This window comes from Sprattus sprattus (assembly GCF_963457725.1).
Source record: "Sprattus sprattus genome assembly, chromosome: 2".
Classification (NCBI taxonomy): domain Eukaryota; kingdom Metazoa; phylum Chordata; class Actinopteri; order Clupeiformes; family Clupeidae; genus Sprattus; species Sprattus sprattus.
In genome coordinates, this window is record NC_137921.1 from 44,130,535 (window position 1) to 44,141,155 (window position 10,621).

The window sequence follows — 10,621 nt, forward strand, 5'->3', positions numbered from 1 at the left end:
GGTGATGGCCGTTTAAGAGGCTCGCAGACAAGGGGGTGTCAAGTAGGGGACAAGAGGAGGAAAGCACACAGGCGAGGTGCAGAGAAGAGAAATAAAGTGTCCGAAGCTGACTGTCCGGGCAGTTTCCCTTACAGACACATGGAGTGTGAAGGGGCTCAATGGTGCAGGATCCAGATGGATGAACTGTAGCTTAGCTTCTTTTTGATCCAGCAGTCTGTTTTGGGAGGTTTAGTGGTTATGCATGACCCGTTTAAAAGCACCTGCTTTAGGAAGAGATTGAGGACAGAGTCTGGAGGCGAGATGCTGATTTTGATGGATTTAGGCCTGGGGGTGTTTCCTCTCCTCCAACGCTCTCTTCTCAAAACCCCTTTTCACTTTCTGGTGCTCTTCCCCCCACTGCCGTCTAGGATCCACTTCTATGGATGGATGAAAATAAGAACAATTAACACACTGACCTAAAAGGAGACATTTGCCCTCATTAAACTTAATTAAGTGGTAGAGATATACATTACCAATCCATGCATTCTACAGGCACTGCAATAGTTTATTTTACAGATTCTGGCATAGAATGCCCTCTATGGATGCCATCTAAAAGAAACAATAATCTCACAGTCTCTCTTTCTGTCCAACACAAATATACATTTGTATCTCTGCCTGGTCTAAATCCACATATTTCTCAATTCAAGGACACACATGTCCTGGTGGCACAATGGAAAACTGAAACACTTCACAACAGGCCATTGTGGAGGTAACCAAGGTCAGAGGATGTATTGTGTGGAGTATTCAAAAAATAATTCTCTCCCTGGATGCTGGCCACCTGTTAGGCACAAATAATTAATGGCACTCTCTGACCTTTCAGAGACTAACCTTTGACCTATTTTGTCTGCTAGAGCACGAAATGCTATTTCCTTCTTAACCATGTTTGCTTACCACTCACAGGCTAGATTCGATTAATCAAATTTAGCCACAGGAAAGATACTGGGAGAAATGAAATCATGTGGATGATTAACATACAACCTAAAGGCTTTTAAGAAGGGCTTTCGTTTATTACATTTCCTTTTACTTTTAACAGCATTGTTTCAGTCTTTGGTTCAGAGTTTAACATGCACATGCCGCTATTCTTTAAAAGATTAAACGAAGCCATGTACATCCATTTTACGAGTATTTACTCCCTACCTATCTGTAGATCGATGTGTCTGAACTCATGTGTCATAAATCTCAAACTGTCTGCACCTAGATTATCTAGACATGTGCTCCCATACAAAAACATAACACAAAATTCATGACCCCATTCTTTGTGAAGAGGGTTAGAAAAACAGGACACTCTGATTAAAATAGAACAGAAACGGAAAAGTAAAATCCAAAACAGGAAATAGTACTTACAGGCAGATTAAGTAAAGAAAGTCCAGATATCCACATCAGTTTGGGTTGAACTCCTGTGTGGTGATAGAGACCTTGCAGTGAAGTTCATTCCAGCTCATCTCTACTCTACTGACTGAGTTTCTGTTCCGCTCTTTTTAGCCAGCATGGGATAGAGTCATGTGGTAGGTGGGGTGTGAGTGTGTGTGTGTGTGTCATGTGGGGGTTACTCTCTTGCTCACTCAGTGTCTCTCCTACTAACATCCCCCCCTCAGACACAAACACTCCTCCTCCCAGTTTTCATAGGCACACTCTCTCTCTCTCTCTCTCTTCCTCCCTCCCCCTTCGTTCATCCTCCTCGCTCGACTGGCATGACAGGGCAGCTGTGTATGCAGTGCAGGGCCGACCCTGGGGACCTGATGGTTTAAACACTCATTATGCACAGTGGGAGGGGAGGCAGGGTTCTGGCCGGCTCACCGCAGCGCTCTTTGTTCGCGCTGCTTAACAGCTGACAGGAGGGACAGGTGGAGACAGCAGCGAGAGCGGGGAGAGACAGGCGGAGAGAGGACATTCCTCAAAGCAACCCAAAGGTCACTGTTGCTCTATCGCCAGGGAGAAGGAAGATATGGCTTTTAAAAAAGCTTTTCATATTTCATGCTTTTTTTAAATTAAAGGTTACGTTCAATCAGTGGTTGTGAAATTGAAACCTTATGTCCACATGTTGAGTCACAAGGGCAAGCATGAAGGAGAAGTGGGGTGGGGAAGTCATGACTGAGCTGGATTTCTATTTGAGGTTTTGTCAGATCATAATGAGCCCCCAAAACCCACCAACCACCCATCCCACACAATGTCAAACGGCCTCCCAGGATTTTGCATAAAGATTCAAAGCTTCAGCTACACCAATGTTAACCCATCTTAATTAAGCCACATCTGGAATAGTTTACAGGCCATTATCATGGAGACTCTGAAGTATCACTGGGCTTGATCTTAATTCTGAAAACCAAACTCACCACGAGAATAAACACCCAAGAATAAACTAAGCCAATAAAAAAAATCCATCTGAAACGGTTTTCTGATTGAATATATGCAGGTAAATGTTCATAATGGTGGTACATAGTTTTAGTAAGCATTGCAATAACTATACCATTAACCATTATAACCATACCATTAACATGGCAATATGTAAGAGAGAGAGAGCGAGATATATAAAAAAAATAGCACGCACCTGCCCTCACATGGATTTAAGTGGAACTGCAACCTAGCATTTATTTGCTCTCCAAATATTCTGTAAATGTATGATGTGATGTTACATCTGTATTTGTATGTAATGTCATATAGATGCGTATATTGTTTCTCATCATTTGTGTATTCACAAATCAGTTTTGGATGAGGCTATTTGCACCATCATTATTATCTCTATACCTCGGTGAAAACGGATAAATCGGTTACTGTTGAAATCAGTTATCAGTGGTCTACAAAGGCACTCTGATTTCTTGCCATGGTGTTTTTTAGTTTGAATCGAATCGAACTTTTGTTGAAATGTATCTAAACTGAACCTGTCCTCGTGAACCTGTCATGGAGACCCGAGTTCGAATCCCGGATAAACCTTACAAAAACGTCGAAACGATTTAAACATGAAACATGAATGGACTGACAAGTATTTGTTTACGTTACCATCCGTAACACCTGTTAACCCGGTGTGTTTACTCTGCAAAGAATGAATGCACTATTTGTTGTGCTGCACTATGTGGTCATTGTGTTGTGTTTACAGCCCACACCTCCTGTATATAGCCATTCCTCCCTGTATATATTTCTTAGACCGTTGAGCTGTTGTGTTGTGTTTACTGTTCACAGGTCTTATATATATAGCCATTCCTCTCTGTATGTCTTAGACCGTTGTGCTGTTGCATTGTGTTGTATGTGTTGTACATGTTGTGTAGTACACCGAGAGCCACTTTACTGGGAAACAAATTCCTTGTTTGTGCAAACGTACTTGCCCAATAAACGTGATTCTGCTTCTTATTTTTATGGATCGCGGTACTTAGTATCTAGCCACATCTGGGCCCGAACCTTGGCCATATTAGATTCAATCACTACGACCATAAAAGTAGGGCTCGTCCGGGATTTGAACCCGGGACCTCTCGCACCCAAAGCGAGAATCATACCCCTAGACCAACGAGCCAACTGAACACCATGGAACACCTCCAGAACTTAACCGTCAATTAAACTCTTTGCACACATTAAACGTCTAGTGTTTGTTTTTACCCTTCATGACGCGTCTCCACAATCCACGTACATGACAGCAAACACTACCTTTTATGGTCAACTAAGAAAAAAATGGGCTCGTCCGGGATTTGAACCCGGGACCTCTCGCACCCGAAGCGAGAATCATACCCCTAGACCAACGAGCCACGTGCCACCTACACTAGGCATTATGTTGTTAAATTCTACAGACACCAGGTTATTGCACCTTATTTTCAATAATAACAGTAAGTTCTATCCCCTCAATGAATGAATTACTACCGGATTTTTATGTTTGTTACTCTGAAACTCATCGTTTTGTAGTAAGCATTACATTTCATAATTCGTCGTATTGAACGTCTGCTCGAAACAGTTTGACAAGCTAATGTTAACTTTCAGGTAGCTGCCGCTAGATAACTATTAACGTTTGCTGCTATGTGCCTACACTGGCGAGCTAATTCGCTCCATATTTTGAAAAATACATAAGTGAAATCTCGCAAACCACTTACAATTATACCATGCGTTAAGTGTTGTTTTCCATGTATTTTAAAGAACACAAATGTCATAACACTGCCCTATCAGTTGCAGTGCACCGGGAAGTGTGCAGACTACTGCGCATGCAACTACCCATGCAACTACCCATGTCACCTTGCGTTCGAAACGAATTGTCGGTTGTAAGTAGTGCGCCAAGTGCAGACAGTACCGTTAACGTAGCTAGCTAGATGAAGTGTAAACAAACAAATCACTGTCTGTTCACTTGTCTGTCAAAGAGGGTAAGTTATACCAAAATAATTCTTTTACGCCTATTGGATTGTGGGCTACTCATATCTCCTATGTAAGACACTGTTGCCTGATGTTCACCTTGGGAACTATCAACAACTTTTTCAACTATCGTTGAGTATACGCTAGCTAGCTCATTTGTTTGGATCAGACCACCGAGGTTGGTTTAGATCTTCGTTACCTACTCAGCTAGATAGCATGCTTGTTGGCAAAAGGTACATGTTAGTTTAGTGGGTTTAGTTAGCATAGCAAGCTGCTACTGTCAGATAATGTCTTGTAAGGTACGACAATGCTACTTCTGTCCATACAACGTACTTGTATCCTCCTATTCGATAGCTTTCTGGCGGTTATCAGGCGGTCAAGACATCAGAAAGTTAGAACAGTTTATATGTATCTTTCTAGGCATGTACGATTTAACGAGTTGTCTTGTCTTACATCTTAGTTGCATGGGTAACTCAGTGCGTTAATGATTATCATAACGTAACAAAAGTGGCAAGCGTTAGGTTCTCTCAATCACTGCTTCATCTATTTTTAGACTGTGTATTCAGAGATGAGGATGACAAGTTGAGGCAACTTGCAAAGACAATTAAATGGACATGGATGCATTTTTGGAGACACTTCGGGACCAAGGCGGGAAGTGAGTGTCCATATCATTCACATTAGCAATACGACTTAAAGTCACGAATCTTTAAACTTAACAGTACAATATACACCTTTTGATGTTAGAATCAAACAAGCTTGCAAATGATGCAAGACAATGTTTGTCTCTGTGTCTGTGCATTCTGTACCTAGCGTTTCATGCCTTTTACTTTATTTGTTAACATTGTCCTACCTCTGATCGAAAAAAATTATAAGAAACACCTAAAACACAGACTCTGGATACGGGTAAGGCACATAAATGATGTTTAATGTTCTCTTATCACTTGTCCCCTATGGATTGGTTACAGTGTAGTACAATGTGATAACGAGTTCAAGCTGATGGTTCCGACTTCCGAACCTCAATATGTTATTTTTTTGTTTCAAATCAAAGCAACACAAATTTGTCATGTTTAGCTAGTTTTGAACTGCATTTTATCTGCATACAGATATCTTTGTTGAGATAATTCAGTCTAGTTAAAGAAGTACATTCATACATACATGAAGACATGTCATTGTCACTCTCTTCCACTTGACCTCCTTCAGTTCCATCCTCTCGTCCTGTGAGCCGGAGCTTGAAGAACTCCTCCGCCAGATTGACATCATGCTGAACCACAAGCGCAGCGAGTGGGAGACTGAGGTGCGTGCCATGGAAGGACGTCTCCAGAGTGGGGAGGCAGAGCTTCAGACTGCCCGGGACCTTCTGGAAAAGAGGAACACTGAGGTAAAGCCAAGCTCAGACGCTCTAAAAATCCACGCTGTCCATTGTTTTGTCTTGTAGAAGTAAAAAATAAATGTGAGTTGTCTGTTGGTGCAACGTGTGTTTGGTGGTTTATGCCTTTGCCTTTACGTTCAGCAGATGCTTAGGGTGAGAGAAGCAGTCATTGACCTGTTAGACCTTGAGGGCACTGGCTTCCGGATGTTAAAAATGGTAGTGGAAAAGGAGTTGTTGCAGGTGATCTGGCATGGAGGATGGCGTGGCTTTCAAAGCAAGACACTCATGTGCATGTGTCTGTAGACCTCCTAAATCTTATGGCTTCCATAGTTCCATAATAAACTGCTTCCTTGTGTGTGTTGACCGATACTGTGGCAACAGTGCAACCCTTTACATTAGTAATTTCACATGTTTTGTCACTTAAATAAATAAAACACTTAATGTATATTCATACCATGGGAGAAGTGCTTTGGATCTGATTTCCTCCTACAGAGCCTTGTCATACATCTTCTATTCCACGAGTCATGTGGTTAAAATTGAGTGCCAAACTATACCTGATCATGTGACGGGGACTACATTATAGTTACAAGAGCCCTTTGTTTTCTATGGAAGATGAATCAATACATAATTTTAACATTATAATATAATATCATACTGAATGTAAAACTAATATAAACATGTCAGTCAAATGTTGGTTGGATGGACAAAGTGGCAGGCATGTAGACAGAGAAGTAGCTTTGAGAACATGGCATGGGGGTCTGACATGTAGTAGCTTTGAGAAGCATTGGTGTCATCTGTGCATGCTCCTGCTCTTAGAGACTGGTATGTTTGGCAGCGCTGCTTGTCAGTTGCCATGGGATACTCAGAGTCCTGCCCTGTGTTGACCCTCTGGCTGTGTGTCTTCAGATCCGAGCGCTCAGCAAGCAGCTGGAAGAGATGCATACTGGGAGACAGGAACTCGTGACTAAGTATGAGGAGCAGCTACAGCACGTGCGAGATGAGGTGGGGTCTGCAGTTTATCAAGTAGTTTGAAAATCATCATTTGCTAGTATCTGTAAATAAGGCTACATGCTTTGTGTTACAGATGAGGTTCATATAAAAATTTTAGCAAATATTTTATGCATAGACCAGTACTTGCAACTTAAAATTGTAACTGCAACCGGTTTGTGTGTTTGTCTCCTCAGCTGACCAAACTGAAGCGCAGCTACGAGAAGCTGCAGCGGAAGCACCAGAAGGAAAATCGTGAAGGGGCCAAGACTCGCGGCGATGACAAAAACGAGGTGTCACGCCTGAATGGGAAGATCGAGGTAACACCTGGAGTACGAGAGGCAGGCTTCAGAGGCTTCATCTTGTGATGGCAGTGCAGGACCTGACTGAGTTTAGAGTAACAGAACTGCCTCCACAGTCAGTTATTCTGCTCGAGTGAGTGAGTGAGTGAGTGAGTGAGTGAGTGAGTGAGTGAGTGAGTGAGTGAGTGAGTGAGTGAGTGAGTGAGTGAGTGAGAGGTGTTTCAGGAGAGCAGGCTATTTGCTACTGTACTCTTATTTTCCCATGTGCTTTCAGTTGGACGGCCTCTGAATCGTCCTATATGTCAGCCCATGCTTGGAAAACACTCTTGTCTCGTTCCAGACACTAGCTCGAATTGTTTGACTGTGTGTGTTGTCAGGATTTCCGCCAACGCTCGTTGGACTGGGAACAGCAGCGGCTACAGTACCAGAAGCAGGTGGCCTCCCTGGAGGCCCAGAGGAAGCAGCTGGCAGAGCAGTTCACCCATATGCAGGTAGAACACTGTTCAGCTTGGAAAGCACATGCCTCTCCTTGTGTAAAGGTTTCAGGAATGATTGTAAGCCAGATATCATGCCACAACAACAAGTAGTGATGGTGTGGCCAAAAGGCATTTTTTTTCCCCTGGGACCCCTGGGATAATTGTGTAGTATTAAAATGGACATACTGGTGTGTTTCTTTAGCTCAATATTTGTATTTATTTGTGTGTTTGTGTGTGTGTGTGTGTGTGTGTGCATGCAGTCGTCAGGCCCCGGTCGGCTGCAGGAGCAAACAGAGCTGCAGCGGGTGCGTAACCAGCTGCACCGGGCTCAGGACACGGTGCAAATGCAGGAGCAGGAGCTGGAGAGACTACGCAAGCTCAGAGACGAGTTGGGAGACTCGCTTCGGGAACGGCAGGTCAGAAAAACGGTAGGGCAAGACAAATGGGGTGAGAGTATGAGAACTGTCTTGAGTAGGTGATACTTACACAACCTCTTTGGACACCATGACTGGACTCCATTGCTGTGCAGTGATAATAAGCTATTTTATTGCTTATATTAGGGAGTAGAACCTGCCATTCAGACATGGTGTGTGTGTGCGTGTGTCTGCAGGTGCTGAGTGAGGAGAAGCAAGAGCTGAAGGCCACTCTGGAAACGCACGAGCAGCTCCTGTGCAGCTCCGGCATGCAGCAGCAGCAGCTGCGCGCTGAGGTCACCAGACTCAGCCAGGCCCTGCAGGCCAAAGAGCAGGTCATCCGGTGAGTGGCGGGCGGTGGAGGCCCCAGAGGACTGTTTGGAGGGAAAGAAGAGAACCTAGTTCCATCTCATGTTTCAGTAGTCCTGAGAACGCCACTGGTAACTGTGTGGGTTGGTCAGGCTCATTAGGTCGAAAATGGGTTGGTTGTTTTTGCCTTTTATGGAAGTGCAATCTAGTACAGTTTATCCAGATTGGAAACAATGATTTGTCTTTTCAGTCCCTATTTCTTTTTGTTTACATGTGTGTGTGTGTGTGTGTGTGTGTGTGTGTGTGTGTGTGTGTGTGTGTGTGTGTGTGTGTGTGTGTGTGTGTGTGTAGGTCGCTTGAGGACTGTTTGAGTGTGGGGAATTCGTCCTCGGGCATGTCGTCCGTGCGTCAGGAGCTGGAGCGGGTCACTGCCAGGTTGCACAGCTCCCAGGCCTGCCAGAACCACCTGAAGGCTGAGCTGGCTCGCCTCAGAGAGAGGTGAGAGGGTTCATCACTTCTCCACTCAATGTTGCACTACAACATTCTTTAATGTCATATTGAGGAAACACTTATTTGTTTATCGCTGAATCATAGCCTTTTTGGTTACTGTGGTAATTTGGCTGCACTGAAAGCTTTAAGAAAGAGTTGTCCTCTGTCGAAAGTAGCATATACCTGCACATATGACAAGTAAGGATTAATTCCTCTCTAACAGTATGCCTGTTAACATGAACTGTGACAAGTTAATAGATTATTGTGAACTAGTGTAGTTGGTTATGGAGTGAGTGTTCAGTAGAGACATATCTTGTGTTTTAGCATGGACAGTGAGCGCCGGCCCAGAAGAGAGTCCAGCAGAACAGCAGAGGAGTGGAAACAACTAGAGGAGGCACTCCGTCGCACACAAGCAGAGGCCAATAAGGTGAGAGACGGGAGGGGTCATTAGGACCTGGACCTGCTCTTGATGGTAGAACGCTTTAGGTTGTAAGTAGCCCAGTTATTGTAGCATATGATTGTTAATAGCGCTGTATTATTCTATAACATGCTGTAGTTGTGTGCATTCTCATTGGCCTCATGTATATGTTCTTGTTTGTGCATATGTGTACGGGCGGTACACACTTGCATGCTTGAACCAATGTGGTTGTGGTTATACAGCTGCGGAAAAATTTAAGAGACCACTTAAAAATTATCAGTTTCTCTGGTTTTACTATTATTGGTATGAGTTAAAGTAAAGTTAACATTTTAGTTTTATTCTATAAACTACTGACAACATTTCTACCAAATTTCAAATAAAAATATTGTCATTAAAGGCACCCAGTGCAACTTTATGTAAACATTCAATGAAAAATAAACATTCAATTTCTAGTCTTTTTTACACGTAGTAAGTTTCAATAACTCCATACCATTACATATCGACATTCAAGGAGCAAAGATGAGACGTCGTTGTGTGGTGAGAACTGATAGAAAATCGTAAACAACAACAATCGCCGGTGGGGAGAAGCCATTTTTCCATTGACTGGAATCCTGCTTTATTTATTGTAGGTTACAAAAAATAAAGAAAATGGCGGTGATTGTTGTTGTTATCGATTTTCTATCAGTTCTCACCACACAACGACGTCTCATCTTTGCTGCTTGAATGTCGGTATGTAATGGTATGGAGTTATTGAAACTTACTACGTGTAAAAAAGACTAGAAATTGAATGTTTATTTTTAAGCCTCGAAAGTTGCACTGGGTGCCTTTAAGAGCATTTATTTGCAGAAAAATGACAATTGGTCAAAATAGCAAAATAAATGAAATGTTTTCAGATCTCGAATAATGCAAAGAAAACAAGTTCATATAGATTCTTAAACTACACAATACTAGTAATGCTTTAACTTTGGAAGAGATCAGAAATGAATATCTGGAAAAACCGCATCTTTTTTGTTATTTTGACCAATTGTCATTTTCCTGCAAAAAATGCTCTAAATGACAGTATTTTTATTTGAAATTCAGTAGAAATGTTGTCAGTAGTTTATAGAATGAAACAAAAGTGTTAATTTTACTCAAACACATACCAATAAATAGTAAAAAAAATAAAAACTGATACTTTTTTCAAAGTGGTCTCTTAATTTTTTCCGCGGCTGTATATGCATACGCCCATATGTGTGTCTGCCTGTAGCTCCGGGAGGAGCTCAGTATAATTGAACAAACGCGCCGCGGCGAGGCGGAGGGCATGAGGAAGGAGGTGTCCCTGCTGACCGGTGAGCTGCACCAGAGGGACATCTCCATAGCGACACTCAGTGGCTCCGCCTCCAGCATTGAGAAGCAGCTGAGGGCAGAGGTGGAGAGAGCGGAGCGACGCGCTGCTGAACTCAAGGTGGGTCGAGCTTAGCCGTGGACAAAGGGCCATCTTTGGAGAGTATTTTTGA

General features: G+C 42.9%; 1 protein-coding gene across 4 annotated transcripts in view; it reads left to right on the forward strand.

Moving 5' to 3' along the window:
• The first annotated feature begins 4,280 nt into the window (after positions 1-4,280).
• The window catches only part of cep63 (centrosomal protein 63), a 10,378-nt gene continuing 4,037 nt past the window's right edge, over positions 4,281-10,621 (forward strand). For 2 of the 4 annotated variants that reach the window (XM_080831946.1, XM_080831948.1), the window contains exons 1-12: positions 4,281-4,373; positions 4,916-5,017; positions 5,563-5,740; positions 5,873-5,971; positions 6,638-6,733; positions 6,916-7,038; positions 7,398-7,511; positions 7,757-7,924; positions 8,107-8,252; positions 8,570-8,716; positions 9,032-9,134; positions 10,372-10,569. In XM_080831946.1, coding sequence (XP_080688072.1) covers positions 4,971-5,017; positions 5,563-5,740; positions 5,873-5,971; positions 6,638-6,733; positions 6,916-7,038; positions 7,398-7,511; positions 7,757-7,924; positions 8,107-8,252; positions 8,570-8,716; positions 9,032-9,134; positions 10,372-10,569 — 1,419 coding nt within the window. In that variant the 5' untranslated portion in view covers positions 4,281-4,373; positions 4,916-4,970. The remainder of the gene's footprint in view (positions 4,374-4,915; positions 5,018-5,562; positions 5,741-5,872; positions 5,972-6,637; positions 6,734-6,915; positions 7,039-7,397; positions 7,512-7,756; positions 7,925-8,106; positions 8,253-8,569; positions 8,717-9,031; positions 9,135-10,371; positions 10,570-10,621) is intronic. The other 2 variants (XM_080831949.1, XM_080831947.1) reach the window with 2 other exon arrangements.